The sequence below is a fragment of the Hemiscyllium ocellatum genome, chromosome 7, assembly GCF_020745735.1.
Source record: "Hemiscyllium ocellatum isolate sHemOce1 chromosome 7, sHemOce1.pat.X.cur, whole genome shotgun sequence".
NCBI classification, from domain to species: domain Eukaryota; kingdom Metazoa; phylum Chordata; class Chondrichthyes; order Orectolobiformes; family Hemiscylliidae; genus Hemiscyllium; species Hemiscyllium ocellatum.
The window spans coordinates 79,646,008-79,672,282 of NC_083407.1; the positions used below are offsets into that span (position 1 = coordinate 79,646,008).

At 39.9% G+C, this 26,275-nt stretch overlaps 1 protein-coding gene across 1 annotated transcript in view; it reads right to left on the reverse strand.

Moving 5' to 3' along the window:
• Nucleotides 1-26,275, reverse strand: part of hibch (3-hydroxyisobutyryl-CoA hydrolase) — a 121,131-nt gene that overhangs the window by 82,140 nt on the left and 12,716 nt on the right. Inside the window, exons 2-6 of the mRNA XM_060828002.1 lie at nt 24,655-24,697; nt 20,914-21,051; nt 17,456-17,540; nt 16,748-16,828; nt 16,058-16,110 (exon numbers count right to left, since the gene is read on the reverse strand). Coding sequence (XP_060683985.1) covers nt 16,058-16,110; nt 16,748-16,828; nt 17,456-17,540; nt 20,914-21,051; nt 24,655-24,697 — 400 coding nt within the window. The remainder of the gene's footprint in view (nt 1-16,057; nt 16,111-16,747; nt 16,829-17,455; nt 17,541-20,913; nt 21,052-24,654; nt 24,698-26,275) is intronic.

Consider the following 26,275-nt stretch of genomic DNA (forward strand, 5'->3'; position numbering starts at 1 on the left):
AAGAACCACTGAGGATGGCATGGGTGCAGAATGTACTCTGGGTGGGGGATTTCAATGCAGTAGCACTACCAATCAAGCTAGCCAGGTCATAAAGGACATAGTTGCTAAACTGGGTCTGCGATAGGCAAGGGAAACAACAAGAGAGAAAACATGATCACTTCATCCTCTCCAACGTGGTAACTGCAGATGATTCTGTCCATGAAAATATCAGTAAGTGTGACCACTGCTCATTTCTTGTGAAGTCTTGCCTTCACATGAGAATACCATCAATGGTACTATGTAGCCACCATGCTAAATGGGACTGACTTCGAACAGATCTAGTAACTCAAGACTGGGCATCCACGAGGCTTCGTGAACCAACAACAGTTGCAGAATTGTACTCCAGCACAACTCGTCACCTCATGGCCTGCAATATCCCTAACTCTATCATTACCATCAAGCCAGGGGATCAACCCTGGTTCAATGAACAATGCAGGAGCGCATGACAGGAGCAGCACCTAAAAATGAGGTGTCAATCTTGCAAAGCTACCCAACAGGACTACTTACAAGACAACAGCATAAGCAGCAAATGATAGACAGAGGCAAGCTCTGATAGATCAGATCTAAGCTCTGCAGTTGTGCCACATCAATTCGTGAATGGTGGTGGACAATTAAACAATTCACTGGAGGAAGAGGCTCCACAAATATCCCTATTCTTAATGATGTAAGAGCACAGATTATCAGTGTAGAAGTTAAGGTTGATGCACTCGCAATAATCTTCGGCCAGGAGTACCAAGCAGGTGATCCATCTTGGCCTCCTCTGGTTGTCCCCAGACTTCAGCCAATTCAAAATCAAAAAAGAATTGGAGGCACTGCAGACTACAAAGGATATGGGCCCTGACCATAGTCCAGTAATTGTGCTGAAGCCTTGCACGCCAGAACTTGCTGCATTCCTAGCCAAGCTATTAAAGTATAGTTCTAATACTGGCATCCCAACACATGGAAAATGGCTTGGTCTGTCCTGTACATAAAAAGGAAGCAGAATCCAACCCAGTCAATTACCATCCCATTAGACTATTTGCAATCATCAGAAAAATGAAGGTGTCATTAATAGGTGCTGCTATAAGGCTGCACCTGTTCAGCCACAATGACCTCTAATTTCAGTTCCACTCGGTCACTCAGCTCATGACCTCATTATAGCCTTGATTCAAAAGAGCTGAATTTCAGAGGTGAGAGAGAATGACAGCTCTTGCCAACAAGGTTGCATTTGACCAAATATGGCATCAAAGAGCCCTTGTGAAACTAGAATCAGTGGGAAAAATCTCTGCAGTTTGTAGTCATACCTGTTACAAAGGAAGGTAGTTGTGTTTGTTGCAGATCAGTCATCTCAGCTCCAGCACTTCTCTGAAGGAGTTCCTCAGGGTAGTGTCCTTGGCCCAACCATCTTCAGCTGCTTCATCAATGACCTTCGTTTTATCATAAGGTGAGAAGTGGGGATACTTTCTGATGATTGCATAATGCTCAGCATCAAACATGGCTCTTCAGATACAGGCAGTCCATTTTCAAATGCAGCAAGAGCTGGACAATATCCAGGATCTCTGCAGGAGTTCCTCAGGCTCTGCACAACACCAAAACTTTCAAATTCTGATAATGATCCGTTGACATTCAGTGGGTGTTACCATCACTGATTCTGCACTATCAACATTAAAGAGGTTACCAGTGGACAAAAACACATTGATTTCAAGAGCAGGTCAGACCCTTGGAATACTGGAAGGTTATCCACAGTGACCCTCTATCTCGAAACAAAAAAGTTACTTTTTTGTTGAGCTTAAGATTACTTTAGTTGCTACTTTATTTATTCAATTTATCTCAGCACAAATGTTAATTTGTACAATTGATTATCAGGTTTTCATCACAGTTGCATACAACCCCATCGCCCTGTGTCTGACCACTTCAACTCCCTTTCCTACTCTGTCAAGGACCATGCAAGACCTGGGCCTCCTCCACCGTCAATCCTAGCCACCGACACCTGAAGGAAGAACGTCTCATCTTCCACCTTGGGACCTTCCAACTATACAGCATCAACACTGATTTCATCATCTTCCTTCCCCCTACCTCATCCCAGAGCCAACCCTCCAACCTGGCACTGCCCTACCTGTCCATCTTCCTTCCCACATACCCGTTCCATCCTCCACTCCGACCTACTACCATCACCATCACCTGAATCTACCAATCACATTCTCAGCTACCTTCCCCCAACCCCACTCTCCCTTCCAATTTATCTCTCAGTCCCCTTGCGCCCCCCAACATTCCTGATGAAGGGCTTATGCCTGAAACATCGATTCTCCTGCTGCTCAGATGCTGCCTGACTTGCTGTGCTTTTCCAGCACCACACTTTTTGCCTCTATTTTATATGCATATCTATTAGTCTTCCAATATGAATTAATGATTCGTTACTGATTCATGAAATAGTTCATTCAATCTGATTGGAGAGGCAATTTATTGAAAAAATAAATCAAACGGAAAGACAGCAGATATTATCTGCGACATGTTGATCCCAATTTCATTGGCCGGGGCAGCACGGTGGCTCAGTGGTTAGCACTGTTGCCTCACAGCGGCAGGAACTCAGGTTCAATTTTCGCCTCGGGCAACTGTCTGTGTGGAGTTTGCACATTCTCCCCGTATCTGCGTGAGTTTCCTCCGGGTGCTCCGGGGTCCTCCCACAGTCCAAAGATGTGCAGGTTAGGTGAACTGGCCATGCTAAATTGCCCATAGTGTTAGGGGCATTACTCAGGGGTAAATGTAGGAAAATGTATGTGTGTGTTGCTCTGCAGAGGGTCGGTGTGGACTTGTTGGGCCAAAGGGCCTGTTTCCACACTGTAGGGAATCTAATTTAATAATATCTGTTAAATTGGATGAGCTTTGAATGAGTTATCTCATACTCTTGTATCTAATTAGAAAAGATCATATTATCAAAATAGAGATGAACCAAACACTCTACTCTAGTTGCTAAAATTATCCTGTAGAAATTATTAATTAGAATAGAAGAGTAATTGTTGGAAAACCACTTCCTGCTTGTTAACTGATCTGAAAACACCAGAAGTGAATGCCCTTCTATTTGTGATAGTTATATTGTGTAGCTCAAATCATTTTGGGCACCTGCTATTGTTTATGGCATGTCCATAAGGACTCCCACCAACATTCCACTTTAGTGCATCATGGCATGGTACAGCAGCTGCTCTGCCTTGGACTGTAAGAAACTATTGAAAGTTGTGTGCACAGCCCAGACCATCATGCAAGCCAACCTCTCATCCATGGACTCCATCTACACTTCTCGTTGCCGTGGAAAGGCAGCCAACATCAATGACTTGTCCCAGCCTGATAATACGCTCTTCCAACCTCTTTCATCGGGCAGAAGCTACAGAAGTTTAAACACACATACCAACAGGTCCAAGAACAGCTTCTTCCCTGAATGGACCTCGCTAATTTCAAATCTAATGTTGATCTTGCTTTTGTGTTCCACCTCTGCAGCCATGACCTTGTATGTCTCACTCTGTCTAAAGACCCTATGATCTGTCTACTCTTGTGTTATGATCTGCCTGCACTGCATGCAAAACAAAACTTTTCACTGTACTTAGCTACTTGTGACAATAATAAATCACATCAAATTAAAACAATGTATCTTCATTACAGCATGACATAAATATGCGACTATTTTACCACAATAAAATTCAGGGGTTTTGCATTCACAGAGGTTCCTCCAGGTCACTGCACTTGCTGGCAGGATATGTTTTTAAGTGGTTGAGTTAACCATATCATCTACTACTTCAGGCAAAGCTCTGTACTTTGTCTGCTCACACAGTTTGCATCTGTGTCAAACATTGCAAGCCACAAAGCTAAAAGATATCATACACGGGATCAAAGTGAAAATCTATGAACAATGCACTTATGTAGCTGTATTCTGCTGCAAAATTCAAAATGGCAACTGAAGTTAGATACAAAGCAAAGTAGCACCTGTGCACTTGAAAAAAAATTGCTGAATTGCTGAAAACTAACAAGTCATATGAAGGGTTACAGTCAAACACATTTTGTTTTACTTACAATCCATCATTCTGACAGTTTGGTGCATTAACTGCCTGAACAGGTGTTACCATAAACACTGTTATTTTCCACTCTACTTTATGGCACCCTGATTAATAGATAATTGTCTCAATACTTTTGTCCAAGCCTTATAACATCTTTTCCTAAAATCTGGAGATGCCAAGCACTCTCCATTTTCTTGGCTCGATACCATTCTTTTGTCTGTGTTTTGACAGTGAATCTCAGTCAACTATTCAACTGCAAAGGAACAGAACAAAAGGAACAACTAAAGAAAATCACAGCTGTTACCAATTTTGCCTTCAGCTATCACAGCCAAGGATCAAACCTGTGACCTTCCTCGCATTTGTAGTTCAGCTACTCCTCAAAAATCTATTGAGCTGTGTGGAAAGCCATGTTGAAATCTTATAAACAAAATGAATTAACCCTATCTCCCAGAGTTCTGTATTGTGAAACTGTGTCAAAACTCAATGAAATAAATGTGATGAGAAACATCCTGTGGTCAGAAGTTTGAAATAATACAATTTGCTTGTTGCACTTAATGGAATCAGCACCACTGACCAATTTAAATGTCTTAAATCTCAATGAAGTATTCAAAGATGGTATCAACTTGCATTTCCCACCACAAATCTCTTGCTTTTAACAATCACCAAAATTAATAGCCTTGTAAAAATCAGTGAACTGAACAAAGCTGATGCCAATCAAAAGGAACATTCGAAGAATTTAATAAATAACAATTAGAAACCATTGTCTTAGTCAACACAAAAATGTGCAATTAAAAACAGCAAAAATGTTAGTTATCTTTGACAGAGCAGTTCTCACATCATTGACAACTTCTGGGTGGATTCCCACACTTTATACTCTATAAACATGACATCTTTGAAATTCTACAGCCCGTCTTATTTCACATCCAGTCATGTATCATGCCTGTACTTGGGTGATATCACTGGGTCCCAATCAAGGAATACTGACTGCAAAATTCTTATCCTCGCTTTGAAATCTTTCCATGGTCTAACTGCTACTATCAACCCCAGCCCTACAATCCTTCAGGATTTCTGTGTTTCTCAAATTCTGACAACTTGAGCTTGTCAAACTTTAATCACTACAGCATTGATGGCCATGCCTTGAGTTGTTTAGGACCTAACCTCTGGAATATATTCTCAATATTGCTTTGCTTCTTTAAGACACACTTTAAAACCTACCTTTTTGGCCAAGACTTTCATCATTTCATTGAATACTTCATTTAGCTATAAATGTAATTTGTTGCTGATTATAGGTTGCCGTTATTTAAATTAATCTTTTTGAATGATTTCTCACTGTTAACTGCTCAAAGCAAAAAAACACTTGCAAGCAGAAAGGATTTTGGCAATAGAAGCAGTTTGCTAGTTAAATAACAAATACAGAAAATGACAGAAAGCTGTGACATTAAGGAAACATTTTGCAAAGCTTTTAAAAGTTAATGGCAATGCTTCCCAAACTTTTATCAATCACGGTCCTAAATTAGTACTTGAAAACTGACTTATGAATGGAATAAATAGCTTATTGCATATTTAACTTCAATCTCCTCTCAAATTAAATTAAAAATCACACACCAGGTTATAATCCAACAGGTTTATATGGAAGTCCAAGCTTTTAGAATGCTGCTCCTTTGTGAGCTAGCTAGTCACTAGCTACTGACAAAGGAGTAATGCTCTGAAAGCTTGTACTTCCAAATAAACCTGTTGGACTATAAACTGGTGCGAGATTTTTTTAATATATTTATTAGCAAACTTTTTTAACTTTACAAATATATAAAATTATTGAAAAATACAATCAATAACAAATATCGGTATAATAAAAAAAACACAAATTACAATACAACTACTGTCTACTAACTACAAACCTACCCTATAATACAAAACAAACCCTAACACTGTGCAAAGAACACCAAAAAAAAGAAAAGCAAAAAAAAACCCCACAAAATAGAGAATAGCTATGCTCAGTGCAAAACTCCCAAACGAAGGAACGGGAGCATTGTGTATATACCCGTATTAACTCAGGAGACCCCCTCCAGGGCCCAGGACTTGGCAACTCTAACCATCCTGGCTAAACAAACACCCTAGTTAAGATAACTAACAAATCTATACCCAAATAACTCAAGTAGGGCTGCCATGTCCTAGAAAAATGGTCTGTTGTGTGGTGCATCATGTTTGTAAAAGAGTCCAAGGGAATGTGCTCCATAATTACTTTCTGCCATCCCAGCAAGCCCGGCGGGTTCTCAGACACCCAATTCATTAGAATATTCTTCCATGCACAGCATGCAAGAATATTGTATAGTTTCTTCCCATGCCCATCTAAAGATGGTAAATTCAGTAGACCTAAGAGGAGAGATATCGGGTCTATTTTAACTTCAGTCCTCAATACCCTCCCTATCTCACCTGCCACAACGCTCCAATAAACACGGAGCCTGTGGCATGTCCAGAAGCAATGGGTAAGAGTACCTACAGTTATTTTATATTTGGGGCACACTGAAGATGCCCCTTTTTTAAACTTCGCCAGATGGTCTTGTGCCAAATGAGCCCTGTGCAGAACTTTTAACTGCGTAGCGCATGTCCTATTACAGATTGAAACCTTTTGAGTATTCTCCAATGTTTCAGAAGCGATCTCCCAGACCTCACATAATCAGTTAATATCCTGCCAGGCCCTGACTCCCAGCAGGCAATAGAGGGCACTGAAAGGGCGCTTGTGGAACGTAGCAACAACATCTCTGTATCGGACCTATAGGGCTTAGTAAAAAGCGTAGTCTTCTTCCGGATGAAATCCCTAACCTGAAAAAAACAGAAAAGATCTCTGCTGGGCAACCCGTATTTGCGGCTCAGTTGCTCAAAAGACATCATAACCTCCCCCTCAAACAAATCTCCCAAACTAGAAACTCCTGTCACTGCCTGTAGTTTCCCATGCCAACTATAGGTGTAAGTGGCGAAGTCTTGGATAAACAACCCTCACTCTAACGCATCGCCCTCCATGCCTTGACTGTACTAATGACAACGGGGTTTCGGCAGTGGTCCATAACTGTCCTCATCTTTTCCATGAACAACAGGTTAATAAGAGGGCACTTTGCCTGGGAGGCCTCAATATCCAGCCATATTGAGTTTGGATCGTTACCTACCCAATCACAGATAAAGGACAGCAGGGAACTCAATTGGTACCTCCTGATGTCTGGGAAATCAACTCCTCCCCTCCTTGAGGCAACTGCAATTTAGTAAGTTTGATGAGGGGCTGCCCACGATACTAGACAAAGGAACCAAACCATCCCAGCGTTGACCTGGGAAACATTATAGGGAGCATATGCATGGGATAAAGCAAACGAGGAAGAACATTCATCTTAATGAGAGATATTCGGCCCAGCCATAAATTGAAAGAGCCTCCCATCTCTGGAGATCTCGCCTAATGTTATTGAGTAAGTGAGCAAAGTTAATCCGAAATAACAGATCAAACTTGGGGGTAATAAAAATGCCTAGGTATCGGAACCCTGCTCATGACCACTTAAAAGGGAACTTAGGGCCACCTTCAACTTCTGGCACATCATTAAGGTTCCCCAAAGGCATAGCCTCCGGTTTTGCAAAGTTAATCTTATACCCTGAATAGCCCCAAATGAATTGATACATTGTATCAAATGGGGTACAGAGGTCATCAGGTTGGATAAAAACAGAATTAGATTAGAATAAATTCCCTACAGTGTGAAAACAGGCGCTTTGGCTCAACTAGTCCACACCAACCCTCCGAAGAGTAAACTAACCAGACCCATTCCCCCTAACTAATGCACCTAACTCTATAGGCAATTTAGCATGACCAATTCACCTAATCTGCACACCTTTGGACTGTGGGAGGAAACCGGAGCACCCAGAGGAAACCTGCGCAGACACGGGGAGAATGTGCAAACCCCACAAAGACGCCAGAGGTTGAAATCGAACCAGGGTACCTGGCGCTGTGAGACAGCAGTGCTAATCACTGAGCCACCACAGTCATCCACATACAGTGTAATCTTGTGTGCCCTCGATCCCACGTCCGGAGCAGTTATGTGGATGTTCTGACGAATGGCCTCTGCCAGCGGCTCTATCACCAAAGCAAACAACAATGGTGAGAGGGGGCAGCCTTGCCAACTACCCCTACCAATCCTAAAATTCCCAGACTTCACCCTGTTGTTGATGACCGCAGCCAGAGGGTGGCAACATAAAATCTCCACCCACCTAGCAAAAACTCTACCCAACCCAAACTGTTCTAAGACATTAAAAAAAACGGCCATTCCACCCGGTCAAATGCTTTCTCTTCATCTAAGGAAATCACCAACCCCTGAATGGATCATTACTGACAAACGTGGACCATGATCTCCTATTCATGCTTCTGCAGCATGGATGTGATAGGTTGGACCTGGGCATAAATCTCCCCAAGGATCTCCTCAATCACAGCCCCAACTTTCAAGCTAAGTCTCTCCATCGCTGCAGCCAATTCCTGTGAGTCTGTCAGGTCCCCAGGGGGTTCAGGAAAGGCTGCTGTTGCTGCAGTCTCTGGTGTGGTAGGTGCCACAGGGGAGTGTCCTCTCTGCTGCTGTTTGCTCCTTTTCCCTTTGGCATCCTTCCCATTCCCAAATATTAACAAATATGTGTTCTGTAAGGTTTTAAACTAATAATTCCACCACATAAGTTGGCCAGGGATGGTAAAAAAAAACACCAGTATGCCTTGGCTGTTAGGCAGAGCTGTCCACAGCAGTTCTACAGAATCGCTGCCATCTTGCTGAGTCTGATGTGTGATTTTTAACTTTGCCCAATCCAGTCCATCATCAGCACCTCCATATCCTCTCAAATAATCATTTTTTAATTGCACTTTTTGCTTTGAAATTTGTACTAAGTTTTTGGGTGGAAAAAAAAATCTGTCTTTATGTCCTTTGTCATATCATACCCAATTAGCCGACGAAACAGACATTCAATCCATATCCAAGCATGAGACATTGTTAATCTCAGTGATTCAGCTGAATGATTCATCAATTTTCTTCATAACTTGAAAAGCAGCATCTTCCCTCATTTCTTCACCTCTACTAGCAAAACTGAGACAGAGAGATCACCCTGTGATAGACCATGGATACAAATTAAATTCTGGAGCACAGAATGTTCCAATATTAATTTATTTCATCACCATGCCTACTTTCATCGCAGAGTCTAATTTTACTTGAAATTCTGGCTCAAATCTACTACATACTACAAAAAAAATAAGAATTCACAATACTTTGTGCTACTCTTACATATGATGCACCAAAACATGGGATTAAGATTTCAAAGTACTCTTCGAAATGAGATTCTCATTCGCATTCATCTGTAGTTTTCTGAAGCTAGTAGTCTCATGGAAGTAAGGTGCACAGGTTTGCAATGCTAATACTCAACTGTGATAAGTATCCTGAGCATTTAGTGATGCAAGGTGCCAGCATGCAGCCTTTCCAACTCTGGGACTTGATTTTAGGTGCAGCTCAAATCAATTGGAATAGCAAAATGACGAGATGCTACTTCGAGTCTATTAAAAAGAAGGGCAACGAAATTGAGATTGCAATTCAATGCAGATTAATCATATCATACAGGCAGATAATGGGGACAGTTGATGCAAAAATGAGAATAGTTTTATGCAGTTCGGATTAATTAAGAGTTTTGACATGGAGATACGCAATACTAGACATCAAAATTGCATCAGAAATTCCAAAATGGATGCCAAATACTAATGTCATTTTGTTCAATAAATGGGGAAAAAAATTAAGAGTTAAGGAAATCTAGAAAGTATTAACTATAGATTCATAGACCTGGTACAGATTCTTGAGCTGCTGTAAATTTAAGTCAATCTTATTTTTAAAGTACCATGTTGGAATGAGCAAAATCATTCAGAAAAATAAAAAGAAGTCCAAGAACTCAGGATGAATGCTGGGGAAATAGAGTCAAGATTAGAGTGTTGCTGGAAAAGTACAGCAGGTCAGGCAGCATCCGAGGAGCAAGAAAGCAACCTGACCTGCTGTGCTTTTCCAACACCACTCTAATCTTGACTCTGATCTCTGCAGTTCTCACTTACGCCTTGCTGGGAAATAGAGTTTACCCAGTCCCAGCACAAGTCCTGTGAAACTAATGCAGCTTTGCAAAAAGAACAGATTTAATATTATGTTGCATTATCTGTTAATGTTTCCGCATCATCAAGCATGATTGTGTCATTTTTCATCCTTTGAAATTTCTTAGTTAACAATGTCAAACTTAGGATGTTTTTGATTTGCGTGACATTGAAATACATACACTAAAACTGCAAAATGGAAGTTTTCCATTCAAACAAACTAACAGGTTATTTTAATATCCTTGCTAATTTATCCCTGAATGTTTAAATTTTAAGTTCTGCTCTATTGCAGTAAATCCTGACTTAACATTGTAGTTGCATTTCTAATAAGTGCAACCTTAAATGAAACAACATTAAGTGGATCAGATTTTCCCATTACAACCGTTAAGAATCACTTAAGTTCTGTAGATTTCCTGTCAGAATAAAATATTATGCCAAATAAGTGTAAACATTGTACAATGTTACATTACTATACTTATGTGACAAAACAAGTGAAATGAAAATACATTTTAAAATATAAAAGAAGTATGCTAACTCTTTCTACTCACTTTCCTTTCCTACTCCATATTTCTTCAGTTTTCTACCAATCATGCTCCAGGACTCCTGCTGACCAACTTTCCCACTCACCATCAATCATACATCCTGACACCTCTTGCTGGAAAAACAGCAAGGATGAGGGTCAGTGAATGGGAGAAGTGGCCAGAAGGGAGGGCTGGCAGCAACCAGCAGAGTCAGCTAGGGAGGGAGGCTGCTCAAACATGTCACTGATCTAGTCATGTGACCCTATTTCACATCTGCGCAATGACCAGGACTTCCACTCCCTGTGCAAACACGACGTGAAATCAAAATAACTTAATATTGGCAATTCGACATCTCGACTTATCTCTACTGATACTTTCTTGATGGCTACTAAAATGGTCAGATTAATGTTGAAGGTAAACAGTTCTTCGCCCCATTGATCTCAAACCTACTGTACTGAATACATGAACTATTGCTAGTGTTTATTATTGTGTATACTCATGGCTCCACTTTAAAGTTAACACCTATACTTACAGAGAATTTTAGTACAGAAGAGCAATGCAGGCAGATGGGATTAGTTTAGAACAGCATCATGGTCAGCACAGACAAGGTGGGCCAAAGGGCCTGTCCTGTAATACTGTTGTATGTGTTCACTAAAATTACCCAATATCTCCACCTGCTGGTTATGAAAGGCCTATCACTGTGGCAGATTCACAATAACAGCAACAACTTGTTGCTCATAACATCATCTTTAAGGTACAAGTATATTGCCCTTGTGAAGCACCTTGGAAAATCTAATAATACTTGATATTGAATTAAATAAGGAAATGTCAGGACCAAAGATTGGAAGTTTTATTTTAAATGGTATGTTTGAAGGAACATTTAGAAAGGTGAAAGAGAAAAAATAAGCATGGAGAGGGTTATCAGCAAATGTAGTTATTAGGGCCTGGATATCTTAAGGCAGAGCTTGTATTAAAGAGTCAAAGAGGCGCAATGGCGTAAAGAGCAATTCCACTCAATTCCTATGATGTTAGGAAAATTATGGAATCCAATTGAGCTGCCAGAGGAAGTGGTGGAGGTTTGTACAATTGCAACATTTAAGAGGCATTTGGCTGGGTATATGAATAGGACGGGTTTGGAGGGATATGGACCGGGTGCTAGCAGGTGGGACTAGATAGGGTTGGGATATCTGGTCGGCATGGGCGGGTTGGACCGAAGGGTCTGTTTCCATGCTGTACATCTCTATGACTCTATAAAATAAATGAGTGCAGATATTTTGGAGGGTTACAAGGTTGAAGGTGATTGCAGAGACAGTGAGGCTTGGAGGAATATTAAATCAAAGGCAAGCATTTTAAAATCAAGGTGTGGTTGACTGGGATCCAACGTAAGACAGCAAACACATGGACAATAGGTGCACTGGACTTGCTGTAGATTGGGAACACAGTAGACAGACTTTTGATTTGAAGTTTACCGAGGGTAGAATAAAGGAGACCAATCAGGGGTGCACCAGGATAGTCAAATCTAGAGGTAACAGAAGAATGAATGAGGGTTTCAGAAACAGAGGAAGCATTGCATGATATTATCAATGTGGACATAGGCAGCATTAGTAAAAGTATCTGTGATCAGAAACTTTCAAGTATAATATCAATGTTGAGAAGAGTATGACTTAGCTTCAAACAGCTGCCAAGCAGAGGCTTGGGATTAGAAGCTGACAAACGAAATTTAGAAAATACTGGGTTCAATCTTCCAAACATTTAATTGGTGGAAATTTCTGTTTATTTAAAAATGTGTCAAATAAGCAATCAGAGAATGTAACAACAGAGGAGTCAAGAGAAGTGGTGGTAAAGTAGTGGTATTAGATGTTGACAGCATAAATGTTAAAAGTGACATGACATTTTCAGATGAAATCATCTAGGGACAGCATATTGATGAGAGAAATACAAAGGAATCAGGAGTAGATTCTTGGGGATCACCAGGGATGATAATGCTGGGGCAGGAAGAGAAGTGTTGAAAAACTCATGAGCATATTATCTTTCTCCAATGCACAATTATTTCACATGATCTTTATTTACAAATCAAAAGACTTAAACATGCAGAACAAGTTAAATGATGCAAGAAAGTACATTTCCAATATATATACATGTAATATATTAAGTAAATATGTGGATACACCTGGGTTTGAACTATTTGTTTTCATAAAATATGACAGGTGCTCAAAATCTCACGGTGACATCTCCCTTGCATTGGCAAGACCTAGCAGACTGGGTAACGACTTTGCTCTGTCTGTTGGAATGATCCTAACCTTCCAGCTGCTTGCCATTTCAACAGAACACTTTTCTATCCTGGGACTGCGACAATGTTCAAATGAAGCTCGATGCAAGTTCAAAGAACAACACCTCATCTTCCACTTAAGCACTTTACAGCTTTAGAACTCAACATTGATTACCACAATTTCACAACCTGACTGCAAGATCAAAAACAAAAACAAAACAGAAGTTTCTGAATAAGCTCAGTAGGTCTGGCCAGCATCTGTGAAGAGAAATCAGAGTTAACGTTTTGGGTCCTCAGAACTGACCGCATGATGTCTGTTTGCTTATATTCTCTTTCCCACTCTTCACCACTTCCACAGCCTTGCTTTGTTTGTGTTTGTTTAGAACATAAAACTGTACTGCACAGGAAAAGGCCCTTTGGCCCTGCACGTCCACAATGACCACCATGCCTACACATGGTCAGTATCCCTCTGTTCCCTGCCTGTTCATATATCTGTCTGAATACTTTTTAAATGTTGCTACCGTATCTGCCTCTACCAATTCTTCTGGCAGTGTGTGCCAGGTACCTAACACCCTCTGTGTAAAGAAAAACTTGACTTGTATATTCCCCTTAAATTCTCCCTCCTCAACTTAAACCTACGCCCCCTAATATTTCCATCCTAGGAAAACGACTCCCACTATCCATCCTATCCTTGCCTCTCATAATTTAATATACTTCTGTCAGGTCACCATTCAGCCTCCAATGCTTGAACGAAAACAATCAAAGTTTGTCCAACCTATCCTTCCAGCTAATGCACTCCAATTCAGGCAACATTCTGGTTAACCTCTTCACCATCCTCTCCAGAGCCTGTACATCCTTCATGTTGTGTGGTGACCACAACTACGCACAATACTCCCAAAGTTTTATACAGTTGCAACTTGACTTGCCAACTTTTATTCTGACCAAATGATGGTACGATGAGCCTTCTTTACTACTTTATCCACTTATGTTACCATTTCCAGGGAGCTATGGATGTGGATCCCAAGATCCCTCTGTACATCAATGCTCCAAAGGGCACTTACTGTATAGTTTCCTCTTGTATTTGACCTTCCAAAATGCATCAGTTCACACACTTGTACAAGTCAAAACTCCAAGTGCCATTTCTTCACCCAACTTTCCAACTGATCTAATACTCTGCTGTATCATTTGATAAGCGGGACATAACACTAGCTCTTCACCAGATGCTCACTGATGATGTTATCTAGCATGGTGACAAAACGTCTGAAGATGAATTGCCCAGCTCAGCGAGCAAACTTACATCCAAAACCTCCTAACTATTCACAACTCTAATCTTTGTGTCATCAGATCACCTCCACGTTCTTTCATATCACTTATATATGTCACAAACAACATAAGTCACAGCACTGATCCTTCCTGAACACCACTGGTCAGAGACCTCCAGTCAGAAAAACACCCCTCCATAATTTCCTTCTGGTTTCTATGACCAAACCAATTTTATATTCAACTTAACAACTCATGAAGGATCCCATGTGACTTAATCTTCTGGACCAGCCTACCATGAGGGTCCTTGTCAAATACATTAGTGAAGTTCATGTAATCAACATCCACTGCCCTACCCTTAATCATATTCAACACTTTCTCAAAAATTCAATCACATTTGTGAGACAAGACCTTCCCTGCACAAAACCATGCTGACTACCCCCAATAGAAATGACTCAACAAGTGCCAAAGTCACCCTTTGTTTACACATCAACAGTCCTTGACTATAGCATTGCTTCATATGAGTCAGGCACCAGAGTGTCAGTACTTCTGACACTCAACCTTTTTATGTCAACCAGGGCTCCTTGATTGGACCAGATTAACAGCCCCAATCAGCAAACTCATATTCTATGATATTCGGCTGGCCGACCTCATTACAATCACTACGCTAATAAGTCTATTATTTTCCAAATGCAAGTAAATCCTATCCTTAAGAATCTTTTTCAATAATTTCATCACCACCGATATAAGACTCACCAGCCTGTGATTTCCTCGATTATCCCTGTTGCTCTTCTTAACCAAAGGAACAACATTGGCTATTCTCTCATCTTCTTGGGCCTCACCCTTGGCTAAAGAGGATACAAAGATCTCTGTCAAGGACCCAGCAATCGTCTGACTTGCCTCCCTTAGTATCCTAGGATAGATCCCAGCAGGTCCTGGCGACTTATCTAACGTAATATTTTGCAAGACACCCAACACTACTACCTTCTTAATACCAACATACCAGCCAGCCCCATCCCCCCAACCTTACCATCATCCATTTCCTCCCCCTTACTGAATACTGCTGAGAAGAACTCATTAAAGACTTACCCACTTCTCTGGCTCCATCCATAAATTCCCTCCTTTGTCTTTGAGTGGACCTACCCTTTCCTGAGCAATCCTCTTGCTCCTAATATAGGGAGAAAATGCCTTGGGATTCTATTTAATGTTACTTGCCAAGGACATTTAATGTCCCTTTTTACCCTCCTAATTCCTGGTTTCAATTCTTTTCAGCTTTCTTGATATTCCTTAAGGGCCTTGTCTGATTTCTGTTTCCTAAACGTTACATATGTGTTTTTTTCTTCTTTTTGACAAACTTTTAATATCACTCAGTATTGAGGACCCAGCCTCTTCCTTTCAAACCTTAATTTACATCCATTTTAGATTTCTTTATCCCTTTCACTACCAATAACAACCCTGTTGTATTCTGTACCAGGCCTCCACAGCATCTATACCCACTACTCTCCCACCTCTGTCAAAAGTAAATCAAAAAAATAATTTTCCAACCCCTTTCCAACTCTTTCTGAAGAGTTATACTGGATTCAAAATGTTAACTCTCTCTCTCTCTCTCTCTCTCTCTCAACAGATGCTACCAGATCTGTTAAGTTTCCCCATATTTTGCGTATTGCCTTTCATGATTGGTTTAGGACAATGGCATGTTTCTACATTTGCACTTCTATATAGTTAGAAATCTAAGCACATGATAGAGGTTACATGCTTGAAGTGTAGAAGTAAATATTAGATTAATGAAGGCAGAAGAGAAAGTACTTACCCCACCCATTGTTATTCCGTCAATAAGGGCTACATATGGAATCCGGCAATTTCCTAAAGAAAATATTTAACTGTTTACATTTACAAATCTTTGATCAAGTTTTTTTTGCAATCAATGGCAAGCTTCCTGCAGTATTTCATTCAGATTTAAAACATAAAATCAAAGAAAATTACGTACTAGGCAATTTCACATTGTGGTCCAGGAGTTGTGATCAAGAGTAATTTTCAAGTGAAATAGTGTGTGGGAGGAGAGGTGAGAGAGGATAATAAACCAGATTTATACTAAGATTGGATGGGTGGAAGGAACTGACTTAACTTTGTTCGTTGTGTTGATACTGCATAAAACTGTAGGGTTGAAGTTGCAATGAATCCGCCTGAGAACATGAAAATGTAGGCAGGTTTCTGCCTGGTGTCCTGCTGTATGGTTAGATCAGATACTTAACCGTGGTCAAGAAAATCTGTGTCTTACCTCTGAACAAAAGAGGAGAATTAAAAAACGAATAATAATTTCATGCTGTTAAACACCTCCAAGGAACCAAAAGGAAAGTGACAGAAAGGTTACTTTATTTTAACTCAGGAATAAAACAAGAGGATCAAAGTAGTAAAGAACCAGGAGAACAGTGATGGAGAAAATGCATAAATAGTTAAGGATATTTTAACAGGAGAGATTATGATGCTCCAATTTACATACCGATTGCATTGTTTAGCATATACTCTTCCCTGAAGAAATCTTCTGCTAATCTGTCTCCAACTTTTCCTGCCTCCGTAACAGCTAATTAGGGAACAGCAAAAATCAGTCAAAAATCGAGGACTTATTAAAAGAGACATGATAAACATTAGACCTTCATCCTGTCGAGGCATTCAGATCTTGTCTTGCAGCATAAAATACAAATTATAAAGGATCTCTAAGCTATATCACATAGAGGTAGACCTCAAATCCACTGACTGCTGGATCAATTTTCATTCTTATTAAGAGCTGTAATGCCACTACATAGAAACTATACAGAAGCCAAGTTTCATTGAACAAGAATATACACATATTACTGAAACAGCAGGATTATTTTTATAACTGGGGAAGACGCAAAAAATGTTTCCAGTAGAAGCTACAACATTGGAATCATGCATTAGTGCAGCCTGGAATCCTTTCTTAAAATAGGAAAGTGAGTTATAGCACCATAAGAGTGTCATCATATCTGTATTTCATAGGTGATCGCTAATTAAGTTTGATACAGTTGGCAGACAATTGCTCCGTTGTGATTTGGCAGGTACTGGTGACTGTGGTCATTACTGATGTTTGCATCGCAGGTTTGTCCATACTTGTGCATTAATTGTGACAATGTACAAAAATCAAAAAGACTGCCTGTAATAAAATATAAAATGAACTTAGATTGAGGCTCACCTCTAATATCACCACCAGCACAGAAAGCTTTTTCTCCAGCTCCTTTAATAATCACCAATGAAGTTTCATTGTCTTGCTCCCATTTCTGCCACAAAAAAAAGTCCAACTGAATTAGGAAAGGTGGAACATTAATTTGGTCCACTAAGCAAATTGTTCAAACAACCAGTCCATATTAAGTAAATATGCATGTGTTCACTTACCAATATGTGCTATCTTTCTACACAAATCATTGATTCCTTCATTCAGATTTTGTATGCAACTTGTGAAAAGTGAATCAGCTATAAATGACATAAAATCAATGAAGTGCCGACACACATTCATTAACAATCTCAGCTCCTCTGGTCAGTAGCTGTTGATCTGTCACTATATAGCACTTAAGGGGTTAGTCCTTATGCGCTGCGAAAAACAAATAGGCAACTACATCCTTGGACCACCATATAATACCTTTTATAGTCTTTGCCATATTAGAAGAAGGTGTGAGGCGGAGTCCAAATACTTTCAAAAAATGTCTCAGAGTGAACAGCAAATCACTCATGGCACTTGGAATATCTGACTCGAAGGTTAGACTATCAAAAGGACTATAGGCAGTTAATGGTAAATACCAGAAAGAATGAAGCAATTGTTCATGCTCCTGTTCAAAATCAATCCCTAACCATAAACACAGTCCTTCTACTGACAACTGTTAGACATCAAATTAGTCTGTTCACAATCTTGATGTCACATTTGTGAAAGTCGTGTTTTTATACTTTTACATCTTTGAGTTGTGGACAGCAAGGAAAAATAACTTTTTTTTCAAAAACAGGGATATATTAGGATGGCTGTATGATTTCACAACAAGGAATTTGATATCAATTGTGAACGCTCTTTTTGTGGCTAGGAACCCGTGTAATGTGCAGGCAATCAGAAATCGAGGAGTTGTTTACAAGTAAAGCTGATTTGTTCTCAGTTAACTGAGCACATTGGAATTGGAAACAAGTTAGAGACACTGTGTACTGTTGTTCCTTTTAGCAGAAGCTGTCTGTTCTCTATAGTTAAAAGAAAGAACAGTTTAATCTTAAAGAAAATTAGTTACCTTTACTACAAATCAGCGACATTTTCCAAGTGAATCAGGTTGCTCTGTATTTTCTCTGAGCCAGTAGAAGCTTCCAAGGACTTAGTCAGCTGAAGTAAGATTATTTCAACACTGGATCACCTCAACACTGGATTGACTTTCCAGTCTTTTTCTACTCTAACCAGTAATTTATTTTCTCAATTTGTGTTATATGCCAATGATTTATATCTGTTTACTTGTAGCTACAATCTAATTGCTTATAAACATAACAACTCCTATTTAGTACAGAAACCTGGTCCTGCTTTCAACCAAACTCGATCTGAAAGTCAGCTGAATTGAAATGCTGTGCTTACCTTAAAAAAAATGTAATCATTTGATACAGTGGCGCTTGAGTTACAGTGCACAACCTGAGTGGGTCATAACATATTTGACCCAAAATGAGCTTCTCTCCTCATATGTGCACCAACATTAAGACAGTCTGTTTTCACCTTCCTAGCATCACTCAATTTGCCTCACCTCAATTCCTCTGCTACTGAAACCCAAATTCCTGCTCTTTCTTTACCTCTGGACTTGACTAGATCAAAGCACTCCAGGCTGGTCCTACATTCTACCTGGTGACTTAAGGTTTACAAAATTCTGCTGCCTGTATCTTAATACATGCTAGTTTTACCAGTGACACTCATTTCTGGAATGATTTCTTTTAAGAACGTAGAACATGTTCTATGCCACTATCACTCTTCTTGCCTTCTGACCTACATTAGTTCCTGGTCAAATAACATCTTAAAAATTTCTGTTTATTTTTAAATTTTCAGAGGGTAGTGTACCAGAGTGCTGTCAGTAGTTAATTCACCATTAGACAAAATTGGAGGTGGCAGAGGAGGTATCTGGAGTCAGGAGAGCGTAACAAAAGTTAGAAGGAGCCACAGAATGAGTCTGCAATGTGGTTATATCCCTATGATTCCAGCCAGCATATTGACTGTTAAGGTAGCCACAGCACATTTAGAAGGAGATACAGGCTGGAGGAGCGAAGCGTCATTCCAAAGTTCTACTTGCTGTTAAATTTGAAAAGAAGATAGAAACAACAACTGGGGTTGCTTTCTATAAAACAGCAAAGGTTGACCTGATGGAAGCATATTAGATTATGAGAGGCATAAATGGAGTGGAATGGAAGGCACTTTTTCCATCAGTAGATGGGTCAATAACCAGAGGGCATAGATATAAATTAAGAGGTAAAAGGGTAAGAGGAGAGTGGACAAGAGTATTTTTTTTCTGAACTGAGAGGGTGATGGATGTCTGGAACTCATTGTCTGAAGGGTGATTAACAATTAAGTTGTATTTAGGTCTTCACTTGCATAGTCCTAGCCTCCAGGGCTACAAGTCAAATGCTGGAAAATGGAATCAGTGAGTCAGATTGTTTTTGGTACAGAGCAGACACGATGGACCAGAAGACCTCCTTCTCTGTAGTAAATGTCTATGAGATTTAGAGCATGTTTCACTGTTTGCTTTCCAGTTTAACAAGGATAGAAATAAATTAATGACTCAAGCCAACTATTTAAGCCAGCAGGAACAGCAATCTTTGTTTAAAATGTTGGGAAAATAAATTATTCAATGATGCGAGATAGCAGTTTGGAGGAAGTATTGCTTTACAAAACTATCAGTTAGACCACAGTTGCCACCTTGCTACAGTCTGGGTACCACACTTTATAAAGGCTGTGAACACATTGGAGACGGTGCAAATGATCTTTGTGAGAATGGTTCCAGAAATGAGAAAGTTCAGTTATGAAGGTTAATTGGAGAAATTGGGAGCTTTCCTGAGAGAGGAGACGGCTAAGGGAAGATCTGATTGAAATTTGAAAAATTATAACTATCAGGACAGATGAGACAGGGAAAAATTGTTCCTGCTCATAAATGAATCAAGAACAAGAGAGCATATATTTAAGATATTTTCAAAATTAAATGTGATTTATGAAGAAGCTTTCTTCACTTGAGTGGTTCAAGTCTAGAATGTCCTGCCTGTAATTATGGTATAGGCAGTTTCTATCAAGGTATTCAAAAGGGCATTATATGATTGCCTAAATAGAAATAATGAGCAGGGAAACAGGAAAAAGAAAGGAAGAAGTACAAAGTCACGATGCTCATTTGGGGAGCCAGTACAGACATTATGGGCCAAATGGTCTTATACATTGCAACAATTCTGTGATTCCGTGATATGCCGTCAAAATCTGCTTGAGTTTGGAGCATTCAATAGGTTCATAGAACACTACACTACTAAAGAAATGAATATATTTGTTAGGAAACAGTTCACAGATAAAGTAGCAGATACTTAATTTACACCTTCTATTTTAAAACCAGATACTTTGCATCATTGATTTTAAAATCAGGCAATTGACAAAGAAATGGCACCAACCTTGAGCTGAGGGTATATTTGTCTAATCATGGAAAGGTTCAGAGCATTAAGGGCCTTTGGCCGATTTAATGTGATTATTCCAGCACATCCAGACTTCGTCAAGATCACTTCCTTTTCCAGGCTAGCATTAGTAGACATCTAAGATAAAGAGCACAAAATTTGAAAAGTACTTGAATGGCAACATTGAAATAACTTCAGTAAAGGTACTTGTACATGATAGCTCACTGCTGTTCAGACTTTATGTCAACTATCTTCCTCAGTCACCCTCCCATTTTCATTTGAAATCCAAAAGTTAATCACTCTGGGTTTTCTAGTAACTGATTGGATCTACAGAATCTGACACTAATGGTAGAGGTACAGAAGAACATGTCTCTAATGTTCCAAGTACATCTTCAGACCAATGGACCATTTTAATTGTTCAGTGGTTCCCTCAGTGCGCAATATGATAGGACATAAAACTATGCTTGCAATCATATTTTTGCTGTGCAAATTAAATGCAAAGTTTTATCTTCTGCCTTTACATTGCAAGATGGTCAAAAAAGCCAGTTTGTCTGTTACCAGAGCAGTTTGTTTCTAACGCTCAGAGCAGTTTGATGTGTTCATCAAGCCAGAAGGAGCACATTTTGATGATAGGAACAATATCTGCTCTGTGAAAGTCCTATGTAATTCATTTTAGAAAACCATTACCAAAGACTAAGATAAAATACACCATAAAAGTCACTAAAATCTCTCAACAGGTCAAAGATTTATTTATTGTATACGCATTGCCTAATGAAATTGCTGAAGTGTTGTTTTTCAGACTGGAGGCCTGTGACAATTGGAGTGCCACAAGGATCGGTGCTGGATGCTCTACTTTTTGTCATTTACATAAATGATTCGGATGCGAGCATAAGAAGTATAGTTAGTAAGTTTGCAAATGACACCAAAATTGGAGGTGTAGTGGACAGCAAAGAAGGTTACCTCAGATTACAACAGGTTCTTGACCAGATGGGCCAATGGGCTGAGAAGTGGCAAATGGAGTTTAATTCAGATAAATGTGAGGTACTTCATTTTGGGAAAGCAAATCTTAGCAGGATTTATGCACTTAATGGTAAGGTCCTGGGAGTGTTGCTGAACAAAGAGACCTTGGAGTGCAGGTTCATAGCTCCTTGAAAGTGGAACCGCAGGTAGATAGGATAGTGAAGAAGGCATTTGGTATGCTTTCTTTTATTGGTCAGAGTATTGAGTACAGGAGTTGGGAGGTCATGTTGCGACTGTAGAGGACATTGGTTCGGCCATTTTTGGAATATTGCATGCAAAACTGGTCTCCTTCCTATCAGAAAGGTGTTGTGAAATTTGAAAGGGTTCAGAAAAGATTTACAAGGATATTGCCAGGGTTGGAGGATTTATAGGGAGAGGCTGAACAGGCTGGGGCTGTTTTTCCTGGAGTGTCAGAGGCTGAGGGGTGACCTGATAGAGGTTTACAAAATTATGAAGGGCATGGATAGGATAAATAGACAAATATTTTTCCCTGAGGTCGGGGAGTCCAAAACTAGAGGGCATAGGTTTAGGGTGAGAGAGGAAAGATATAAAAGAGACCTAAGGGCAATGTTTTCACACAGAGGGTATGTGTATGGAATGAGTTGCCAGAGGAACTGGTGGAGGCTGATACAATTGCAACATTAAAAAGGCATTTGGATGGGTACATGAATAGGACGGGTTTGGAGGGATATGGACTGGGCGCTGGCAGGTGGAACTATATTGGGTTGGGATATCTGGTCGGCATGGACGGGTTGGACTGAAGCAAACAAAGGAGGAGACACCGAGAGTATGGATTGAAAATTGAATGGAAGACAGACTGATAATGCAAAAGACTATACATCCGTTTACTCTGTTAAAATATGCTTATTAAAATTGTTCTAAGCAACCCAATTTGGAATCTATAGTTAACTCTAGTGTAGTATATCAGCAATTTTGTAATGCAAACTTTGAGTGCAAGGAGTACAGTAGAGTGTTCAAAATGCAAATAGGATCATGGATTACAACAAATGAACAGATTATACCGATAATAAAATGACTGTGGATGGTCAAATAACCAGATTTATATGATTACATTTGCACTGTCAGATTTATTTGTTCACTATAAATACTACAGAAAGTTTAACAGCAGCAAAAAAATTTACACAGTAAAATGTGCAACATTAACCACACATGAATCTGCTGAATGATAGATCGCAAAGCATGCAAGTCAATTTTAGTATTTTACTTACATGATGGTTTATCAGTCCACATGTAATAATGGGAAAAAGATATTTTAGACTTTTTCAGTTTAAGAATTATAGCATATTTGCCCTCAGATGGTCTTGAGAATTTGATCAGTAGTATTCCATAAGGAGAATGTGAAGCTAATATTGTTCTTATTTCTGGCAGAAATAATTCTCCAAAACTGGAAAAAAGCTCATGATCTACAGTAGTTGAGTAATATGATAGTGGGAACATCTGGACTGAAAAGAGGAATGTACAGTTTACAAGGTAAATATAGCATTGACAAAAATAGTGAGGTTAACTGCAAAACAATGTAATGGTATGGATGCAAATGGATTGTAGGAGCACAAAGCAAAGGGTGATAAATTACAGAGCTTTGAACTAACTGAAAGCTGATGTAATGTTGCAGTTTCTACTTATATGAAAATATTGTTTTTCATAACTTTTAACACCAAAATAAATGAACCAAATTAGTTAGTTGTGATTTTCAGTTGTTCCATGCTCCCCCTGGTGTAACATTATGCAAATGCAACCAATTCTTTTCACTCACAACATAGAGCCATAGAGATGTACAGCATAGAAACAGACCCTTCGGTCTAACCCATCCATGCCGACCAGATATCCCAACCCAATCTAGTTCCACCTGCCAGCACCCGCCCCATATCCCTCCAAACCCTTCCTATTCATATACCCATCCAAATGTCTCTTAAATGTTGCAATTGTACCAGCCTCCACCACATTCTCTGGCAGTTCATTCCATACATGTACCACCCTCTGTGTAAAAACGTTGCCCCTTAGGTCTCTATTATATTGTCCCTTCTCACCTTAAACCTATGCCCTCTAGTTCTGGACTCCCCGATCCCAGAGAAAAGACTCTGTCTATTTACCCTATCCATGCCCCTCATAATTTTGTAAACCTCGATAAGGTCACCACTCAGCCTCCAACACTCCAAGGAAAACAGCCCCAGCCTGTTCAGCCTCCAACGCTCCAGGGAAAACAGCCCCAGCCTGTTCAGCCTCTCCCTATAGCTCAAATCCTCCAACCCTGGCAACATCCTTGTAAATCTTTTTTGAACCCTTTCAAGCTTCATAACATCTTTCCGATAGGAAGGAGCTTGACAGAATGTTTATATAAGAAAACATTCCTTAAAACATAAATCTTCTATTCTAAATAATCATTTAAAACCCGAATATAATTGCAGCACAGAAAAGAAACATAGTACTGATACTTCTTGTACTAAAACATATCTATGCCTCTGTAACTAATAGACTGTTGTCATCTGTATAGCTTGATTGTTGATTTTGTATATATGCTCTTAAAGGATAAAGGATGAGAGTATCTGTAGGCACACAACATCATCATTTAGTATTCTTAGCTCAACTAAGTCAACTTGGAGACTATCCTTAAGTCTACTCTGTTTAGTTATCACTTTAATTTTTAAAACATCGTAATACAAATCCAGGATGACAAAGTGACAAACATCAGTGCACACTTACCAGATGTTTCTGTACTATTTGAAACCTCAAAAGAGACCTCAGCCTGAGATAAAAAACAAAATAACTGTGATTAATGATTGAGTCAGACTTTCAGATTATTTACCAGTTGACAACTGAAAAGTTCAAGACTCAGAGGGATAAACCTTTGTTAGTCAAATACATCTAGAGCTGGGAGAGAGAGCAGTAATGTTAGTAAATAGAATGGAGATAGCAATCAGTTGTGGTTTAATTCAATGATGGAATGGGCCCAAGAGGCTTAATGGCCTGCTCCTGCTTTTCTCCCATTCTAAACTTTCTTAGGAGCATAGTCATCATGGACTACAACAAATGCCTGTGTGTGCCTCCTAATTTCTCACTCTTCTGGCACCTCTACCAATATGTGCCGCTGGGTAAGGATGTATGGGATAATTCACTGCCATCAATCAATCTCGATTATCCGGCATTCAATTAACTGAATTTTGGATTATCTAAACAAGATAATAAGGTCCCGCTGCAGGGCTATGTTATCCGGCATTCGATTAACCGAACAAAATACTCCCCGCCCATGTCCTTTGGATAACGAGGTTCTTCTGTACTACCATAGGATTTTTTGTGCCCACCTGAGGAGACACAAGGTCTTTGATTTAGCATCTTGTCTGAAAGATGACAAGTCCCAGAGTTGCAGCATTCATTCATTACAATACTGTACACTGTCAAGCTAGATTTTGTACTTGGGTCTTAATGTGAACCTCCAGACTCTGACTCCTGTAAGACTTACATCAGTGAGCTACAGGTGACACCATATGACCAAACATGAGTAGGCCATTTAGCTTCTCAGGACTGCTCTGCTAATCTGATTGCAACCTCAAACCCACAGTCTCATCTACCTCTGATAACCCTTCACCTTCTTGCTGAAACAACAACCTATTTACCTCTCTTAAAAATATTCAAGGCATCTGCTTCAACAAGTTTGTCAGGAAGACAATACAAAAGACCAGCCTCCCTTAAAGGAAATAAAACTTGACCTCACCCAATTTTAAATGGCAACCGCTAATGTTTTGACCCCTCGTTCTTTATTCTTTCACAACAGGAAACATTCTCCCCACATTTATCCTATCGAGCCAACAGGCTGAGAAGTGACAGATGGAGTTTAATTCAGATAAATATGAAGTACTGCATTTTGGAAAAGCAAATCTTACACTTAATGATAAGGTCCTAGGGAGTGTTGCTGAACAAAGAGACCTTGGAGTGCAGGTTCATAGCTCCTTGAAAGTGAAGTTGCAGGTGGATAGGTTAGTGAAGAAAGCGTTTGGTATGCTTTCTTTTATTGGTCGGAGTACTGAGTACAGGAGTTGGGAGCTGCAAATGTGTTGCTGGTCAAAGCACAGCAGGCCAGGCAGCATCTCAGGAATAGAGAATTCGACGTTTCGAGCATAAGCCCTTCATCAGGAATAAGAGAGAGAGAGAGAGAGCCAAGCAGGCTAAGATAAAGGGTAGGGAGGAGGGACTAGGGGGAGGGGCGATGGAGGTGGGATAGGTGGAAGGAGGTCAAGGTGAGGGTGATAGGCCGGAGTGGGGTGGGGGCGGAGAGGTCAGGAAGAGGATTGCAGGTTAGGAGGGCGGCGCTGAGTTGAGGGAACCG